General features: G+C 35.5%; 2 protein-coding genes across 2 annotated transcripts in view; both read right to left on the bottom strand.

The window, feature by feature from the left end:
• LOC108363824 (ras-like protein family member 10B) overlaps nt 1–21,893 on the bottom strand; it is an 80,482-nt gene that overhangs the window by 51,997 nt on the left and 6,592 nt on the right. The window lies entirely within an intron of this gene.
• Nucleotides 16,337–19,095, bottom strand: LOC108363821 (SCAN domain-containing protein 3-like). The gene is given in 2 exon segments (XM_017617313.1): nt 16,337–17,065; nt 17,068–19,095. Coding segments are annotated over 2 exon segments (1,605 nt in total). The 5' UTR covers nt 18,353–19,095; the 3' UTR covers nt 16,337–16,745.

Below are 21,893 nucleotides of genomic sequence, written 5' to 3'. Positions count from 1 at the left end.
CACAGGAGTAGCAACAGGGATTTACGCTAATTTATTATGTTCACCATAGGTGCCACAGCAGGTGCAGACAACTTGCTGATTTCGCCTGCTTTACTATTGGAGTGTTTGCCTAGATTCGTAAATAAGTATAGACCTTGAAATGCTTTGAGTGTGCTTATGCATAGCCTGCGCAGAAAATTTAACTAAGGTTACAATAATTTGGTAGATGCGAGTTATTCAGTCTTTTATCATTACATTTATCGGTAGTTTACTGTGGGCGATATCAGAATAGTAATCCTAACCATAGTAGAAATCGTAATTTTAATCATAATCGTAATCATAAGCAAATCGTATGCTTATCCTCCTAGCAAGAAGTACACAGTGGGTCGTTGATGATACCTACCACGGCTCGTAGCTCTCTCCTTTACTAAAGGAGAGAAAGAATTGCGGCACCACACTATCTGACCTTTTCAATAGCAACTCACTTGTTCTGCTGGTGTCAGTATTGCACCAACGATTCTCATAAAAATTGGACGCTCCAAAGCACTGCAGCTCACCAATTCAACTGCAAGTTCCTTACCTTGCGTTTAAGCTCATTCCATTTTGCAACCGAGTTCAGTCCAGTGTTGCCAGTGACTGGATTAATAAAATCCTATCCAAATACAACCTAAATCCCGTTTTATACTTAAGTTATAACAGAAATTCCGCGCTGTATATATACATTATACATAAAATGCTTTCGGATGAAAAACACAAGTATTTACATTGGGCTGGCCCAGAAATGCATACGAAAAAGTATAGTCGGAATTTGAACGCTTTCACCCCCTTAAATTTTTCTATAGCGTAAAAAATATACCCCTATTTTTATTTTAAATCAAAAAAATATTTAGTGGTTGCTCAAAGCGCATGCAGTTTTCTATATATTTTATAAGCGGAAAACAACTTTTCGTAGAAATGGTATAGAATTCATGAAAATCAATATTTTTCGATCGGAAAACTCTGTTTTTCTTCAGGAGATAACAATCCCAAATTCTTTATGTAACCATTTTTTCATAGTAGCTTTATTGTATACGTCCGCCAAAAACCCCTAAAAATGCAATAATTGTTTACTAAGTAAATTAGATTTGACTGCGCATATTGCATTTAATGCTTATTAGAGACGCCGTTTTTAAATCGGTTAAATCGAAGATCGATTAATCGAGCCCTCCTATTCGATTGCTTGTCGATTTTTTAGCCCCGATTCGATCCGTGAATCGATTCAAAAAATTCAAGAATCGACATTCGATTTTTGCTCCATTGATGCACATTGAACAACGGTTTGCCCCAGAAAATCTATAAAAATTTAAAAAAATTTGAATTTCTGGCTGATACAAAAAATACATGAGAAAGCAAAGACCAGAGAATTCAATGACCTTTCCCATCCGACTATAGGGCTTCTATAGGAAGTCTGTTGAAAATAACTCTATACAAAACTATGGCTAAAACTACAACAAAAACCCCAAAAAATTTTAGTTCCCAACTTTATAAAAATTTTCATAAACAATTTTCAACACTTAATTACTCTTTATATATTTTTTGTTAAGGGTAATTAAGAAGTGAAATATAGATTCAGCGAAAACAAAATAAAACACTTAAAAATATCCGCATTGCAAAAAATGTATATACATACATCTAAAAAATAAATTCCATTAAACTTCTTAAAATAGAAGTTAATTTTGGTGTAAAACGTAAACTTTTTTCTCATTTGTGTTAAAAAAACAAAATAAGGCATTAAATGAAAAAAATTGAACCACTCTGTTGGGCAATAAACACTACCCGTGTCATTGTGTTTGTTTCCATATAGCATTTTTAAAATGGCGTAAATTTTTTGTAATTTCGTTGCCTGGCGGAAATTTGGTTTAAGAACTTATGAAGTTTCTGTTGAATGATCATATCATTGTCTTAGTATAGAAACACTTTTTTTAAATTTATTTTCTCACACCTTGTTTCAAATATTGAAACCGTTATGAGGAATGTATGTATGTATGTTTAAAAAATTACTTGTATGTAATAAAAGGTTGGTCAGATCGTCGTATTTTGTTTCTTTATGAAAATAAAGTAAAATACGTAAAATTTATGAATCGATCTTAGTAGATTTATTTACTTTTTGAATCATTACTAGAGGCCACTCTTTAAATCGAAATTGTGTGCGTTTAAGCGAAAGTGCGCTATGGCATCGTTTCGCACAAACGCACAGCAAAGCAACCAAACAAACGCTAATTTTCGGCTTTCGCATCTTCGTATCAAAGAGTGAACTGCCTTATTGACTCGAAATTTTTCTAATATCTTAAGAATAATCAACTTCACGAATTTCCCACACGTTTACCTAACTTCAAGCACTTTACATTATTCCAAATTACTTTGTGTATAATTCAAAAAGTTGCTCTTAAAATTAATTTCAAGTGAATAAACTGTTTCTTATTTATCCGTTACTCGCTAAATTTTATTGCTGGGTATGGTATGCAAGAAATCCCGTTTTTCAACAGAAGATCCCATTCGCCCTTTTTAGCTATAAAATCCCGAAAAAATAGCGAAATCCGCAAACTGGCAACACTGGCCTTTAAATCTACTTGACTCTTCTTCAACTATCCAAACTGTTTGTATTCAGTTCGCCAATAGAGTTTCTAGTTGTCAACATCGCTCTCCTGTATGAAAAAAACAAAGAATTTTATTCCGAAAACTTTTTAAATAACGCTTTTTTCCGGAAATTTCATCGCAAAATCAAATAGAATAGAGGTCGATACATTCCTACATTGCTTTCTCTTGGATGGCTAAACTCATGGTTAGTTCAGCTTGAGACCGATTCCCCTCCCTACTTTTCATTATTGTTTCACGGAGCAACACAAACTTTTTACAGGCTGCCTTTCGAGGATTTCGATCTGTCAGCCCCGGATAAGTATCAGTGCCTAATCGAAATTCAATGAACATGGTTCAGGCATGACATAAGCGACACTCACTATGAAATAAAGAATTATTCATTGCTTCGGACTGATAGAATAGACAAAAAAGGTGGTGGAGTGGCTATATACTCCAAAAAGCATCTAAAGACAAGGCTTATCTCCCAATCAGTCAGAAATAATGTAGAATACACAGTTATTGAACTGTCTAGCTCCTTGTCCAAAACCTTGCTATCCTGTGTATATAATCCTCATAAGAATTATAGATTATGTGACTTCTTTGGTTATTTGGCCTCCGTTGCTGTTGATTAAGATCATATTGTTGTTTGTGGTGACTTTAATGTTAACCTATTATGTACTGATTCTAGTTGTGTGCGTCTAATGGATAGTGTGTCTAGTGTTGGCTTATCGTTCGTTAAAGTGTCTGTACCCACAAGGTATGGAAATAATTGTTGTCCAAGTCTACTTGACTATTTTATAGTATCTGACCCTGCTAAAGTTTTAAAATTTGACCAGATATCGTTTATATCAGACCACGACCTGATTTTTTGTTCGCTTGACATTAAACTTGACCATAAAAATGAAGCAGTTAGTTCGTATAATTTCTTTGACTACCGGTTTTTAAATGTTAGCAATCTCTTTAATGACCTTTCACAAATCAATTGGTCTGCATGCTGGAGTTTCAGCTCTGTAAATGAGAAACTAAGCTACTTGAACAATAATATTCTTCAAGCGCTTAGTTCGCATGTTCCTATTAGAACTTCGGTGAACAGATCTTCGTCTTGCCCTTGGTTTAACGATATAGTTCGAGCGGGAAAGTTTTTTGTCAAAAAGCTCAGTCCCTTGCTCCCTAATAGTGTACTGTGGCGAAATTTAAAAACCTTGCGTGTTCATGTCAGTGATAGTTCAGATTGTCCACTTAACCCCGATATCCTAAATGAAGCATTTGTAAATTGTACCTATTCCTCCTGTTCTCTCACCTCCTGTCCCATACTCCATTGTGATGGTGTTTTTCATGGTCAAACGTTTGAGTTTTGTGCAGTGTCAGAAATTGATGTCGAAAAAAGTGTTTACAAGATACGGTCAAATGCTATCGGTGTAGACGGTATTCCAATTAAATTTATAAAGATTATTTTACCACTTATCTTGCCAACCCTAACTCATATAATAAACCACAGTTTTACAACGTCTTGTTTCCCTAATATGTGGAAAATTGCCACTGTCCTTCCGATAGCGAAAAACAAATCGGCGTGTAACCCCAGTGACTTTCGTCCTATCAGTATACTTCCTGCGCTGTCTAAAGTAGCAGAATCTCTAATGTCTGAGCAATCTGGATTTAGAAGTAAGCACAGCTGCTCCACAGCAATGATAAAAATCCTAAGCTTTGACAAAAATCACCTGACATTACTTTGCTTGCTAGATTTTTCCAAAGCCTTTGATTCAGTGAACCACGAACTGCTTTGCTTAAAACTAAAGAACTATTTTGGCTTTGGACAATCTGCAGTGCGACTAATGGAGCGATACTTGGTAGGCAGGTCTCAGTGTGTAAAAGTTAATTCGGAACTATCTAAGCTACGACCGCTGTCGTCTGGGGTTCCCCAAGGCTCTATCCTGGGGCCGCTCTTATTTAGTTTGTTTGTGAACGACGTATTCTCTACTTGTCAACAAGCCAGTATGCACGCTTACGCTGATGACATCCAACTATATATGTCCAGGCCTCTAGAGCAGTCAGCTAATTTGTCTTCAGATTTCAACAAGGATTTATTATCTATCAAGTGCTGGGCATCGCAAAATGGTCTTTGTCTTAATTGTGATAAGTGTTACGTGTTACCTATTTCTAAGAAGCGTCTGAACCTCATATATATCCCATCACTACACATTGGGGATAAATCTATTAAATTTGTATCCAAGGTAACTAATCTCGGTTATGTTATTAATACTAGTCTTACGTGTGTTGATCATATAAACTCCATTGTCGGAAAGGTGTATTATACTTTGAGAAACTTAAGAATGTCTGCCTCTTTTACACCAATTGATATCAGCTTGCAATACAGCTTATATTTCCGATAATATGCTATCCTGAACTAGTTTATAGCAAGCTAGACTCTCAATCAGCGCATAAAATTGAGGTAGCTTTCAACCATATTACGCGCTATGTATTTGGGATAGCGAAATTTGAGCATATCTTTGCCTGGAGGGCAAGCCTGCTGGGCTGTGAAATCTCTGACTACTTGAAAGCCAGAAATTGTATTTTCCTATTTCGTCTTATGATGGATAAGACTCCCGGCTACCTTTATGAAAAATTAATATTTCCAAAATCAACACGTGTAAGTGACCTAATTGTCCCTAGCTATAACTATCTGAGCTCTGCAAGGCTATTTTTTGTCAACGCTATTCGTATATGGAACGCTATTCCAGCCTCTATCCGTAGTACTTTGAATAAAAGCAACTTTAAGAGTCTCTTGTATTCATATTTTCGCTAGTTTGTCTTAAGTTAAATACCTGTTACACTGAGATGTGCCCTCTTCGTACGTATATATACATATAATTATATTTAGCCATAGTAATATCACAAAGTTTTATTTTATTCTAAATTTATACAACCTAATACCTGTGCCAGTTTTGTTAATCTTACATTAGTCCTGCTTAAATATTTTCATTATAACCTTTATTGTCTCATACATATATAAATTACTGTTGTACTACAAAAGATTTCTCAATCTTACTGTACTAATGCATAGATTAATAAATGAAAATGAAATGAAATGAAATATGATTACTAGAGATTAACATTCCTCTTCCAAGGCCACCCACCTTTTCCTGTGATTCACTCCAGCCTTGTTGGCTAATATAAAATTAATCACCTTTTGTCTTTTGTTGGCGACAAAAATAGTTTTGGTTCTTTCATTCTGCGTGGATATTCAGAGGACAGAATGTATTCCAAAATCGTATTCCAATGAGGGTCCCACCATTTGACTTGGTATATCGAACGATTTCCATTATCTTCTTCAAAGAACGAGTGAAATATGGAGGCATATAGCAGGCTACAATGGATACCCGCCAGTTCAGTAACGGATTCGCAACGATATCATGAAAGCCGAACGCGTCGCTTTAGTGCACGCTTCGCTGTATTTCTAAAGTGAAAGACTTTATACAAGAAATGCTTCAAAGTCCATAAATGCGACCAGGAAATGCCCATGGCTAATGGGCATGGGGTATTTATAAGTATTTATAGTTCACCTCATGGTTATCGCTATTTTATCGTCGTAGCTTTAGTAATCGAACAATGATGACTGTTTCCGTGTTGTGCGCTTATTAAAATTTATCTTAGAAATAAAATCTCTTCAAAGCAATTTTGATTGATATTTATCTATATTGAAGTATTTAGTTAATTAATAATCTGGCATTCATATCGGAATACTTATAGCAATTTTCTAAATGCCTCAATTTAAGTTGTTTTGGATTTTGTAAACGGGTGGCAACGCTCCTACATGCAGTTTAGATATAAAGTTCTTTCAAGGCCGTTTTGATTGATACCCATATTATAGCAATTCATTTAACCCATTGTATGTATTCAGTTTAACTCTGTATACAGGTGGTCACACTGTTTTCAGATTAAAACCTTTTTACATCCTTTTCGTTTTCCACTCGTATTACATATTAAATGTATCTAATTCGCTTAGTTTAAGTTGAATTTATTTTTTCAAACAGATGGCAATCCTCCTACAAGTAATTTGAGAACAAAGTTTTTCAAAGCCATTTTGATTGATATTCATATAGTAGTAATCCATTTACCTACTCCATTCTTTCAATTTATCTTTGAAAATAGGTGGCAGCCTTTTCAAAGCCATTTCGATCGATACTTATGTTGTAATAATTGATTTAACTTACAAATAATTTGAAATGTGGTATGTATGCTGCCCTTTACCCTAGGTTGGTTGTCATTGAAAATGGGCGAAATCGGAATGTAACCACGCCCACTTACCATATAACGGTATTTTTGAAAAATGCAAAACAAACGACGAAAGTTCAGTAAATATTCAATCTAAATTGTTGTTGATTAGTACGTGAAGTGGAATTATGGTATGAGATAATATCGAGGCCTAACCGCCAAAATAACGTAAGCGACATTTTTTTTTTAATTTCCTTTTTGGTGCAGAAATTCATCTAGATGCTCTAGGAATATTTCTGCATCAAAAAGAAAATTTTGAAAAAAATGTCGCTTACGTTATTTTGGCGGTTAGGGCTCGATATTATTATGAAATTTTTGGAAAATAGGCGTGACCCCGCCCTCTTATGATCAAAATGCTGTATCTATATAAGCGCTTCACCGATCCTTTCCAAACTCGGTCCGACCCTTTTTAGGGTCCAACTAACTAATCTGTTGAAAATCTTTGAAACCGGGCAATAACCACCCCCCATATAACGGTAATTTGTAGAAACACGAAAACTGCAATAAATCAGTAATTACTAAAGCCAATTCAATCAAAATCGATGATTGCAATAATCACTTAGCAAATAATTTGATTACTATAAATTTTTGGATAATGGGCGTGGCGCCGCCACAAATGTGTATCTCGGCAACCGATCCATCAAATTAAACCAAAATTGGTGCACCTTATTACCTTGGTGCGGAAGAGCAATTTGTTGAAAATTGCTCAAAACGGACTAAAGTTACAACCCACCCGTATAACGGGAAAACTCCAATATTTCAAAAGCTGAGGACACTAATCTACTCCAAGTTAATGCTTACCTAAGTTATCTCCTAACACTAAATAAGACTGTTATATGCTGTTATGACTACAAAGTTCTATCTCGGTAACCGCTTTATCGATTTCTACCAAACTTGGTTTAATGATTTCATTAAGTCATCATATTATTCAAAACGTTTGAAATCGGGAAAAACGCCACTGCTTATCATGCAAAGGTAGTTGAGAGAAAGGTGAAACGACGATATTTGATACCTGCGCCGGTTATATAAAATTCGGTTTCGCCGGAACTTATACTTCTTTACTTGTTTTTTTAATACTTTATTGGGTTTTTTCTGGCTTTTTTTCGTTTAGAGGTGCCTACTGCTACTCGGGAGATCCCTGGTTCAATTTTTGGATTCATCAACATCAACAAGTTTTTTCAAGCCGCTGTCGCCCCTCGGCAGACAATGACAACTCTCTAAGCGTACTTCTGCCATAAAAATGCAGAGCACGAATGCGAAGAGAAGCTCGGCCAAACACGTAGAAAGGGCTTCGGTGCCAAACATTCATTTATTGGTATCAAATATGACATACTCTTCACCTCCAAATCACCTAGGATATAATTTTGAAACTATTTAGGGATTTCCCATGAACTGCAAAACTTCGAAAAACCTAAAAGTTTTATTCAGAGGTAAAGATTTGGATGAAATGAAAAAACCCGGTTTGTTCGATCAATAATCCGATTTATTCGATATTCGAAAAATTAAGATTTTCAAAATACCTTTTACAGATTTTCAAAAAAAAAAAAAACGATAGAAACCGGTTTCGAAAAACCGAGTCAATCACCCTAATCAACATGCTTCTGATCCATACATTTATTCCAATGGTAATAACATCTTGCCATAGCCTGGGATATCTGGTTTTACACAAAGTCTTGACCTTTAAATAAGATATTTAACTTTTTCAGATTTCAAAAAAGTACCCAATCTGCAAGACCAATACCAATGTAGGTTAGGTTAGGTGACAGTCCCAGAAGTAAAGAACTCACTTTGACAATTAAGATATTTTCCTTTGTGGTACCACATTCTGAACGGCACCTAATACACATTTAATATATAAAACGTTTGAAACCGAATATTTAATAACGAATTCGACAATGCACTAGAGCTTCTCGGGGCTACTAAATTACCAATGTACCACACTGGAGAAAATGTACCAAAAATGTACCAAAATGGCAGCCGTGGTTACTACATTTTAGCTGAATGAAAAAAAAAATCTTTATACATATTTCAATTCACAAACACTGTGTGTCATCTCGTTGAATACAATCATTAATATTCACTTTGTCACTACTATTTTGCTGCAGAGCATTCACTGGGTCCCATTGTGTTTCTCTGGGTGTTTCCTTGTGTGTTTCCTTTTTCTGTTTTGCGCTGGTGACCATTGCACAATTACTTTAACCCAAATTTTTCATATACGTGTACATTAGGGTGGTAAAAAATAAGAAGTAAAGTTGGATTTTTAATGCTCTTTTAGAGTGGTCCAAAAATGCATGAGATAAAGTAATGCCGGAATTCTAATGATCTCACACCGTAGGATTGTTCCACATTGAATAAAATCTGTGTTCGTATGGAAAAGTAGCTTATGTCGAAAGGCTGGCTTTAGTATAATGCGGCATTCCCTTTATTCTTTAAACAACAAATATACCCCTTGTCACTCAAAGTACTTAGGGGCCGCTCAAAATTTTTCATGTATTTTATTTGGGGGAAAACCAACTTTTGCTAGAAATGGTATAGAATTCTTGAAAATCAATATTTTTCGATCCGTAAACCCTGGATCTCTTTAGGAGACTTTAAACAATAACACCCAATTCTTTATTAATCCATTTTTTAAATCTAAAGATTTTTTTGGCCCCCTTATTGCATTTTCTGGGGTTTTTGGCGCACCTATAGAATATAGATGCTATGAGTCTCCTGAGCAGAAACAGAGTTTTCCGATCAAAAAATACTGATTTTCAAGAATTCTATACCATTTCTACGAAAAGTTGTTTTTTTTTCATACGAAATACATGGAAAACTTTATGCGCATTAAGCGATCTATAAATATTTGTAGATTTCAAAACTGAAAAAATTGGGGTAAATTATTTTTCGGTATAGAACAATCCTAGGGGGTGCGAGCATAAAAATCCCGACTTTACTTCTTCGCATGCATTTTTGGACCACGCTGATATGCATACATATCTACATGCATATATATATTTAAGTATATGCTACACCTACTTTCCATAGCGCTGTGAAGATATCATAAAGCATTTTTATCTCCATTGATACACTTTCTTTGTAATTTCTGACATTTTGGCGATGGCAGCCACTAATTTTTATACAATTGCGATTAAATATGTACGGTGGCGGGAATGTAAATAGGGAACAGNAAAAAAAAAAAAAACGATAGAAACCGGTTTCGAAAAACCGAGTCAATCACCCTAATCAACATGCTTCTGATCCATACATTTATTCCAATGGTAATAACATCTTGCCATAGCCTGGGATATCTGGTTTTACACAAAGTCTTGACCTTTAAATAAGATATTTAACTTTTTCAGATTTCAAAAAAGTACCCAATCTGCAAGACCAATACCAATGTAGGTTAGGTTAGGTGACAGTCCCAGAAGTAAAGAACTCACTTTGACAATTAAGATATTTTCCTTTGTGGTACCACATTCTGAACGGCACCTAATACACATTTAATATATAAAACGTTTGAAACCGAATATTTAATAACGAATTCGACAATGCACTAGAGCTTCTCGGGGCTACTAAATTACCAATGTACCACACTGGAGAAAATGTACCAAAAATGTACCAAAATGGCAGCCGTGGTTACTACATTTTAGCTGAATGAAAAAAAAAATCTTTATACATATTTCAATTCACAAACACTGTGTGTCATCTCGTTGAATACAATCATTAATATTCACTTTGTCACTACTATTTTGCTGCAGAGCATTCACTGGGTCCCATTGTGTTTCTCTGGGTGTTTCCTTGTGTGTTTCCTTTTTCTGTTTTGCGCTGGTGACCATTGCACAATTACTTTAACCCAAATTTTTCATATACGTGTACATTAGGGTGGTAAAAAATAAGAAGTAAAGTTGGATTTTTAATGCTCTTTTAGAGTGGTCCAAAAATGCATGAGATAAAGTAATGCCGGAATTCTAATGATCTCACACCGTAGGATTGTTCCACATTGAATAAAATCTGTGTTCGTATGGAAAAGTAGCTTATGTCGAAAGGCTGGCTTTAGTATAATGCGGCATTCCCTTTATTCTTTAAACAACAAATATACCCCTTGTCACTCAAAGTACTTAGGGGCCGCTCAAAATTTTTCATATATTTTATTTGGGGGAAAACCAACTTTTGCTAGAAATGGTATAGAATTCTTGAAATTCAATATTTTTCGATCCGTAAACCCTGGATCTCTTTAGGAGACTTTAAACAATAACACCCAATTCTTTATTAATCCATTTTTTTAATCTAAAGATTTTTTTGGCCCCCTTATTGCATTTTCTGGGGTTTTTGGCGCACCTATAGAATATAGATGCTATGAGTCTCCTGAGCAGAAACAGAGTTTTCCGATCAAAAAATACTGATTTTCAAGAATTCTATACCATTTCTACGAAAAGTTGTTTTTTTTTCATACGAAATACATGGAAAACTTTATGCGCATTAAGCGATCTATAAATATTTGTAGATTTCAAAACTGAAAAAATTGGGGTAAATTATTTTTCGGTATAGAACAATCCTAGGGGGTGCGAGCATAAAAATCCCGACTTTACTTCTTCGCATGCATTTTTGGACCACGCTGATATGCATACATATCTACATGCATATATATATTTAAGTATATGCTACACCTACTTTCCATAGCGCTGTGAAGATATCATAAAGCATTTTTATCTCCATTGATACACTTTCTTTGTAATTTCTGACATTTTGGCGATGGCAGCCACTAATTTTTATACAATTGCGATTAAATATGTACGGTGGCGGGAATGTAAATAGGGAACAGACATTCTAGCAAGGTTTGGATATTTCTTTTACTGTCCAAAATAACATCTTAGTCAAAATTTTAAACTTTATTTAAAGAAATTCGATGAATTTTAATAAATGTTTATCAAAATTTTAAACTTAATAAGATTTTTAAAATTGTTTTTGAATATGCAGTTTTATAGGTCATTAAATTTCAGTGCAATAAAATGCAAGTTTGGAGTAGCTAAAACTTATCGTTATTTTTTGGAAATTTTTTCCATACAAATTATGTTCGAAAATTTTTTGTATGGAGAAATTAAGCAACACCCTCCACAAAAAGAATTGGTAAAAAATAAACGATAAGTCCTAATAACTTAAGAGCTGTACTTTGGGATACTAAAATTTAATGGGCCACAAAACTGCATACTCAGAATATTTCTAGAAAATCTAATTAAGAAGCTCAAAGTTTAGATGAAACTTTGTCGAATTTGGCTAATTTTTGTACAAAGTTTGAAATGTTGACTTGCCTGATTTTTGATAGATAACGAGCTATACTTTCATAAAAAAAATAATAAACGTTAATTGCACGAACGGAAAATAGCCAAGTATTGCTAAAAAGTCATTTCCATATTTATATTTTCGCCCCTGTATGTAGAATGTCTGTGTGTGAGTGTCATAAGCAGGGAATGGATTTTTAGGACCTAAAAACCTATAAAAAAGGCAAAATAAAATAACGAAATAGGCTGGAAAAGGCAAAATAAAATAGCGAAATAGCCAGAAAAAGNCAAAATAAAATAACGAAATAGGCTGGAAAGGGCAAAATAAAATAGCGAAATAGGCAGAAAAAACAAAAGAAGGCACTAAAAAAGACAAAAACTGAAAAATAACACTGCTTTACAGGAAACATGTTCAACGGACGCCACTACATATCCAACTCTTATATAGAATTGCTGATTCCGAAAATGGATTTAATTCCTTATTCTATGGATAATTGTTTTTAATTATTTTCAGGTGTACATGGCGTATGAGTAACATTTTTCTCTGCTCATTCCTCATACAAAAAATCTTTTCGCATTTTCATATGACCACTTATTTATATTTATCCATCTATTTTCTTCAATATCAACTTAATTTTTTTTTTTGTAACAGAACAGGCTTTAACACAGCCGTGAATGTACTAAACGTGCGCTCGACGTGAGTTGATACAAGTGGCGTCAAATATAAGTATGGAACGTTTGAATGAGGGCTTTTTCTTCGCTACAATCACTTTTCTATAGGTACAACAGGCAAAAAAGGCAAATATCTTACAAAAAAAAACAAAAAAGGCAACATCAAATGTATATATAGGGACTCAGGGAAATCTAAATCGTGGACATTGTTAATCGAATATACTCCATCTCTTTAGCAGAAAAGAAGACAATTTCCACAAAATCCGTTCCCTGGTCATAAGTCTGAGCTTATATGGGTACGTAGTCGCTTTTATTATAAATCCTTGAAATACTACAACTTTTAACACACTTAATTGCACCTTGTGCGAGTGTATGTGTGTGCATGGCTGCTGGTTGAAAATGCATCAACACATATGGGAACACATAAATTTATGGTAGCAGTTGAGCGAACGTATAGCTCTGCTCGTACATACATACATGTATATACATATGTATGTATGTATAAAATTTTATTTTTACACACGCGTTTGCATTTAACAATTTGCATATTATGCTGCATTTTGTGGAATGCGTCCTTTGTTGGCTGCTGTTGTATGAAAATAATTTTTATTACCAATTTTTACAGAACTTAATTTATGCAAAAGTTATTCAATAATGCAACATCTTAACGAATGTTATTTTACCCATGGAATTATGTTGTTTCTTTTCTCGTTGCTGTGCTTTTATTTTTATTGTAACTGGACCATTAATATTTGTTACTTTTTCTGACTATAAAATTTGCAACTTGAAACGTAGCAGCAGCTTCATGCATTAAAGCTCTGTACTTTTAGTTGTAGACGAATATATATGTATGTGTGTGTATCTGTACTATCGTACGAGCGAACGAGCCATGCCAACCCAGTATGGAAAGAAACTAGTTTCAAACTGGAACCTAGTACTACATAATAACATGTTTCGCAAATCGCAAGGCACGATTTTTCTATCGTGAGGGGGGCAGCGCTCATTTGTAGGTACGCTGCAGGCGCTCATAGAAGGGATGCTTGGACGCCTCGTCTTCTCTCACATCGGAGGATGGGCAAAGATGAGCGACCAGTTGAAGAATCTCGCATTGATGCGGATTGTGGCTAGACGTTCGTCCACCGGGATAGACGCCAATACCCGGCGACGGACTCTCTCCCCCACCACAAATTCAACTTTACTAGACGACGCTTACCTTGCCTTGCCTCGTCCATCGCTTTTCTTGGATGGCGGTGATGTCAGTCTTTGTCTTCCCGAGGACATCAACCAGCCGTTGAGAGGCATATTCCCCATTAAGGGTACGGCAATTCCAGTTGCATACCCTCAAATTGTAGTCCTCTATATGTTTGCGGTGGTCGTCATCAAAAGAAGTGGGTCTCATCCGAGGCATGTTTTTGTTTTTATTGGCGGAGTTTTAAAGTGACGACACCCAAATCCAGCTCATGCGATGATTTATGCCTTCTTACTTTAGCTCGCTCCCAAATGGGTGTTTGGTCGCTACCTAGAGGATACGCGGATATAAATATCCGGATGTTGTCAGCTGCGGTTTGAAAGGGATTTTTTGAACCGATGTTTACTTTTTTAATATCGTTGTTGTTATTGTAAGTTTAATCAACAGGGTAAGCAAAAAAAAAACATTGAGTAATTTTTTTTCTGGTTAGCCTGTCAATACAATGCTTTTTTTTCTGCTTCACTACTCCAGGTCGAGTGAATAAGTATATGTATGTATGTATGTTTGTCAACAAAAATTCCTTTTCTAGAAAACACTTTGCTACAAATTTCAAATTTATGTATACGTTTTATCGTTAATGTGTCAGATTAATGCATGATTCAATAATAAAAGGTTTGCTCAGAAAATAGTTTTCTTGCTGCCTCCTAACAAAATCGGCTCCCCTAGTGTATGGGTGCGTGTATGTGTGCAACTTTTGGNTATACGTTTTATCGTTAATGTGTCAGATTAATGCATGATTCAATAATAAAGGTTTGCTCAGAAAACAGTTTTCTTGCTGCCTCTTAACAAAATCGGCTCCCCTAGTGTATGGGTGCGTGTATGTGTGCAACTTTTTGTAAGGGAGTTAAGAGAGTGTCAAAACTCTAATGTCACTAGTGAGAAAATCTATAATTACACTGGATCACAAATTTTAGATTGTTTTTCTTCTCCAGACGCCACTATCCAATTCCTATGCAGACTGGATCGGTGATTCTGAAAATCGAGTTAATTTTTTTTATGGATCCGTTTTCGAGATATTTGCAATTTACCGTTATTCAGCTTAAAAAAAAATAGTGGTTCCCTTTTATCAGGTATATCTTACGAACTTATTAAACTAAATCGTAACACAAAATACGGCATAACCGCGTATACATCACTTTTAGATAGGCCTGACACTCTCTGAGAAAATAATTAATGATTCTTTTTTTTTTGTTTTTTTTTTATGAAAAAATTATAAAAATTCAAACTATAACAGAGGAAAATTAAAAATATAACGGTTTTGTATGGTGTATATATGTTTTATTGGAGAATTTTATTAGCTTTCATTTGCCCTATTTCATATTATGATTTTTTAATTGGTTCGTACGATATACGTGATTAAGGGGAACCACTACTTTTTTAAGCTGAATAACGGTAAATTGCAAATATCTGGAAAACGTATCCAAAAAAAAAATAACAACTCGACTCTCGGAATCACCGAGCAATTCTATATAGGAATTGGATAGTGCCATCCATAGAACATTTTTGCTGTAAACCAGTGTTATTGAATCATGAGATTATTGCACAAACGAATACATTTTCTCAGTAAATTTCCTGATTTTGCACTTGTGCTAGTTCCTGGTGAAAGCACTTCTGTTGGGGGCCCAGTCAGCATTGCTTCTTTTACTGACCGTTAAAGCCGCCACCGGGCTGAGCTATGCCGTACTGGGCAGCTGCATTGTTCTTGGTTGCATGAAGTATTACTGTGTTAACTACTACATGCAGCAGATTCCTGCCCATCCATGATTTCAATCCCCATTCCTGTACGCTCAAATTAAGAAAGTTAAGTAATTTTTTAATTAACATCTGTACGCAGTTGAGTTAATAAATAAAAATTGTTTTTTTTTTTTTATGGAAATTAATACACTTAAATTGGTACCCGCTTACAGATGTAGTCGTGTAGATTTGCGTAGTAATTTTGTGCAGAAGGATGCGCTCGAAAGTTCAGATGTGTGCAGTTAAGGATATTTTGAATATATTTTTTGTATGTCGATAAATCAGAAAATACTAATAAATAACTGAAAATCGAATAAAAAAGAAATTACAAGCGTAAAAAATCCGGAGGGTTATCTGCACTTTCTCTTCTCGATTGAAAAGTGTGGTTTGTTAATTATTAATACGCACATACAATTTAAAATTTTATACATATCTGGATCACATCAGAATTGTATTTTATCTGAAATAGATTACTCTCTTCGAAAGACCTTCTGTTTAGCTGTATTTCTTTTAGCCGAATGCTATAGAATTATACTGATAACTTTGATGCTCTACAGCAGTGCTCGTCAAACTTTTGAGTGTGACGGACCGGCTGCAGTTTTTCTATTACGTCGGGGACCGGTACCTTTTTTTAATGATTATTTTTCGTTTACGATCATCTCATATATGTATTAAAATTTGTTTAAATGAATTTCTTTATTAGCCGGGTGTCTATATATGACCTATTACCATTTAATGATAGCAGATATTAGCGATTTTTTATGAATGTTTAACAAATTTAAGTTGTTTTTATTATACAAGTTGTATATAGCCTCATTAAACAGTAATATAAAACATCACAAATGTAATAACTGTAAAGTTATAATAATAAGACATATTATAAGCACGTCAAGTTTTATTAAAATTATATTAATGCTATTGGAAGGTGTCATTCCTTGTAAAGTTACGAAAGTCGATGTTTACTAATGCGAGAGGTGAGCCTGTTTATTATTTACAAGCTTATCAAGTCGTGGCTCAATTGTGGACAGTGCGACACGCAATGGAGAACTAATATTTAATTTGTTCCTGTACTTTGTCTTAATAATACTCATGGTTGAAAACCCAGTCTCACAAAGGTAAGATGAAGGAAATGGGAGTAGAGCTTTCAGAGCAATTTCAGCAAGTTCCGGGTATTCTGCTTTGACATGAATCCAAAATGACGCAAGTGATGTCATAGTTTCGAAAACCATCTTCAATCCTTCGTCAGCAGCTAACTCCAACAATTTATCTTCCAAATTGACGCCAGATCAGCCTTCGAAGCAATAAATGGATTTCGTATCCATCCTGTACCTATTCGTGGATCATCTTCTGCCGGAAAGTAGTGCTCAAAACGGTCGACTAAATTTGTCAAATGTTCACTAATGACCCTTCGAAGGGATGGAACATCAAGTTTTTCGTCTGTATCGGCGATGGTTATTGCCAAATTTTGAAACATATCAAAGCAATCCGCTGATACTCGTCTTCTCCACACTTCCAGCTTTCGTTTCTGCCCATCGATTTTGTCTGCCATTGTAAAGCACGAAGCCATCCTTCCTTGCATGGTGGTGTTGAGCTCATTCAAGTTGGCGAAGATATCTGCCAAATAAGCTAACCTGGCTATCCAATCTATATTTTGAAATAGTCCTGACCAATCTGGTTTTTTGTCCTGGAGAAACTTGGTGAGCTCACTTCGCAACTCAAAAACTCTTGACAATACTTTGCCTCTTGACAACCAACGTACATCGGTATGCAATAGGAGCTGTTTGTGTTCAGCCCCCATACCATCGCACAGTGCAGCAAACAGTCTTGAATTTAAAGCGTCTTTATATTGAAATCGCACATACACCATAAGAATTGCCAAATTGGCAACATCCGTAGATTCGTCCAACTGCAACGCAAAATACTTAGATGTTTTAATCTGTTCTATTAACTGATCTTCCATATCATGAGCCAGATCTTCAATACGTCCATGTATAGTGTGATCTGAGAGTGGCACTTGGGCCACTTTCTTTGCCGCCGGCTCACCCAACATTTCCAAACACACATCCTTAATACATCCTGCCACGAGTGTCTCACCGATTGTATACGGTTTTTTAGCCTTAGCAATACGAAGTGCTACCTTATATGAAGCTCGCAAAGCACAAGTATTCACGTGTGACACATCAAACATTAATTTCTGATAGTTTTTTAAATCAGCACGTTTCCTTTCAAATAATTCTTTTGGTTTTGAACTTATGTCTTTATGTTTTGTACTTAAATGTCTGCCGAGTTTCGATGGCTTCATTGCATCGTTAGACAAAATATCACCGCAAATAACGCACTGAGGTTTTGGCACAACACCATCATCCGTAGCTACAAAACCGAATCGAATATACGATGAATCGTATTTTCGAGTAAAGCTTGTTCGCAGTCTTTTTGATGATAAAGCTGCTTCACTTTCATTTGTGTCTTCATTGTCAGATTTTGAAGGATTTGAATTTATTTGACGCTCATCATTAGTATTCTTATTTCTCCTCTTAAGAAACATATCCATTGAGCCTTGCTTCGTCATCTATAAATTGAAAAATAAATAATTCAGTTTCAGTTCAGTCTTGAATCACTCTGCCAGTCTGCAGCGAAAGCGATGCAATGAGCCGTTAACCAAGAACAAGAACAATTTCATATGCACCATTCGTCGCTGCCATTAGTAGCAACAACACAGCGAAAGCCTTTGAATTTGGTTTTTGTTTGTTGGCATCTGACTGCAGACTGGCAGAGTTAAAACCTACCGTGTTTTGTCAAACCAATAAATAATAAGTAATGATTAATAATAAAAATACGTATCTACGCTGTAACAAACACAGAACACTACACGACCGTGACACTTGTTCAACTGGATCAAAGAAACTAAACAAAAGAAAGACACATGTATCAACACATTGCCTCTTGGTTCCACGAAAAACAAACGGTATTTGTCGTTACTTTTTGTATGTGCCAGTGTTGTTAGTTAGAAGCAAGGCGTCTTAATAGAGGTGATAGCAAATGAACAGCTGATCGTTAATTTGAACAGGTGATTTTGTGTTGGAGATGTCAAACTAGGTTACTTTGCTTTGTTCGTTTGTGTGTTCGCTTGTGTTTTGACTTAATATTTTGACATCTCGGACGTGAAATTTCTAGTGCTACTACCATGTAGATAATTGTACCATGGTTAGAAGTGTGGAGTATACATATAGTCGTATATGTATATATAATCGTTTAAAAAATCGTTGTCCATTTCGCGACGCCCTTTGCGGACCGGCGACTTATGGCTTACGGACCGGCACTGGTCCGCGGACCACCACTTTGACGAGCACTGCTCTACAGTACAGGTACAGGCAAAGCAGGGTCTTGCTTATTAGTAAAAAATATATAGATTTACTAGCAGAGCACCCGACGTCGTTCGGGGTAAACAAATCAAAATATAAAACAGTAATACAAATAAGTATTCAGTTCAGCATAAATTAGAGGAGAAAAGTAAGGCATCCTTATGAGCCATAGTTTTAGCTTTATCGTACTTCAACTAATAATGTATTGATTATCACTTTCTGTACTAAAAATATTGTTCCATTATTAATATAAGGTGCATTAAGGTAACGATAGAATTTTTGAATTAAAATTAGTCTATTATGGTACATTCCGTTTAGCTTCCTATTCGCTTACACTTCGCTTCGACTTCATGCATACAACAGGGAGTCGGTAACGTCGATAACTATGTTTAACCGGAGATTAGTGTTAACCAAACATTGAGTAACCGGCCCTTAGTATAGCTACATTTTTCCTGTAGAATGCTTATTTCAGAAAAAGATTTATTCATTATACATGCACATGTTTCGTTTAACAGCATCGCGGGATCAATAAAATGATTTAATCTTTCCATTTCAAGATGGTCTAAAGACTGTAAGGTTTCAAAAAACATAGTTTTAAATATCCGAGTTGTCTAATAGTTGAATACATATTTATCCCCCTTTTACAAACACATTAATATATACTTTATTCTAATCATCTCCCATACATATGTCTGCATACCAAATTTCAGGTTCATGTGACATATAGTTCCCAATTTATGGCTGGTTAAAAATTCCACGCCTATGGGATATGACACGCCCCCTTTTATAAACCCATTAATATATATCTTACTATAAACACCTACCAAAAATAAGTATGTCTGCATACGAAATTTCAATTTCATTGACTTATGATTTTAAAGTTATACTTAGCTGATAAAAACTTCCACGCCTATGGGATTTGCGACGCCTCCTTTTAAAAACTCACTTACCATATCTATACCTGCATACCAAATTTCAAGCTCGTGGGGCTTATGATTTCGAAGTTATAGCTGATAAAAAATTCCACGCCTACGGGATGTACCCCGCCCCCTTTATAAACTCATTCATATATACCTTACTATGAGCGCCTACTGCAGTTGTGTCTGCATACCAAATTTCAAGTTCACGGGGCTTATGGTTCCGAAGTTATACCTGATAAAAATTCCACGCCTATGGCATATGCCACGCCCCCTTTATAAACTCATTCATATACACCTTACTATGAGCACCTACTGTAGTTGTGTCTGTATACCAAATTTCAAGTTCGTGGGGCTTATGGTTCCGAAGTTATAGCTGATAAAAAATGTCACGCCTATAGGAGGTGCCACGCCCCCTTGTCGAATCCCGATTTTTTTCTCACTAATATAGGCCCAGGTGTCATGGCAATACTCTGCCCAAGTTTCGTTCGATTCTGTCCAAAACTCTGTTGGGGAATTTGTGTGCTGTTAAAACAACAACAACGACAAACCATAAGAGGGAGTTTAAAGGCCATCACTGAGGATCAGCATAACGGATGCCCTGTGGACAACACCAACAGCGGCACTTCACACAATGTTACAGATGCCACAGGTGTACTGACGTATTACATCGAGCTACAAGAAAGAGTACTGAGTGGGTACTTGGATAATGCCATGCATATTTACTCTCACGGAAGACTACCTTTCATTTTCTTCTAGGGCTTCTACATTTTTAAATTGGCTCTTTCTTGATGATCTCACTCACATAAAGCCATTTCTTTGATAGGTACATACCGTAAGATGGAGTATATAGAATAATCACTACGCAACTAAAGTTTCAATGAAGCGTGTTGACAAACTAACTAAACAAAAAAACATTTCTAGAAATTTTGTGCAAATACTTATACCAACACATGTTTGTTGATATGTGAAGACAAAAGGATGATCACTCATGTAAAAGAGAAAAACAAAGTGAAAAATTGTTGTTGCAAAAGTTTTTCCACACTTCGATGGACGTACAGATGGCGAGCAGGATGACAACGTGTGCTTTAAATAACACTTTTAGCAAAGTTTACCTTAAAAAGTAGTTATACAACTTTTTCCTAGCTTTTAGTTTTATTTGCCATATAAGATAAATACTTGAGCGCAGCGCTTGACTGCACGACAAACTAAAAGTACAGTACAACTATTTGCTAACTGAATCAAAGTGAAACTTTGTGTTTGACACTTTTCGCTAGCCATTTGAAATGCTTGGGAATTTTTATTAAACTGGGGAAATATTTTCATTTTGAAATCTCTTTTAAAATTATAAAAATAAACGAACTCGCATACACCGATTTCGTGGAAATTTCGAGTGACTTGGCTCTACATGCTGGCAACTTTTGTCCTTTGGAAAGGAAAGTCTATATATTTCTGAAAATTTGTTTATTTTCTGTCTAATTCGGGTTTATTTGCATAAACAGCCGTTATTTGCATTAACTCATGCATTTTCCTCTTTCAAATGCGCATAAGCAGCCAAATAAATGCACGAACTTTTTGGGAATTAACGCGGATCAGGGGAATTTTCGATGACAACGCTGGTAAAAGCGGCCAGCTGTTGTCCTTTTTACAACGCTTTTATCAACTTGCAATGTTGTGTGTCCAGAAACTTTCAATGTTGTGTGTCCGACACCATAAAACCTTTGCTTTGAAAAGTTCCTATAAAAAAGCATAGTGCATAGGGCGACATCTGTAGTGAATAGGGCGAGGTAGATGACATCTAGATGTCGCCCTATGTACTACGTTTGCTACA

The sequence above is a fragment of the Rhagoletis zephyria genome, unplaced genomic scaffold, assembly GCF_001687245.7.
Source record: "Rhagoletis zephyria isolate East Lansing unplaced genomic scaffold, Rhagoletis_zephyria_1.1 Rzeph_scaffold_01389, whole genome shotgun sequence".
NCBI lineage: Eukaryota > Metazoa > Arthropoda > Insecta > Diptera > Tephritidae > Rhagoletis > Rhagoletis zephyria.
Note: the sequence above shows the minus strand (reverse complement) of the source record. Positions and strands in the feature narration are given on the sequence as shown.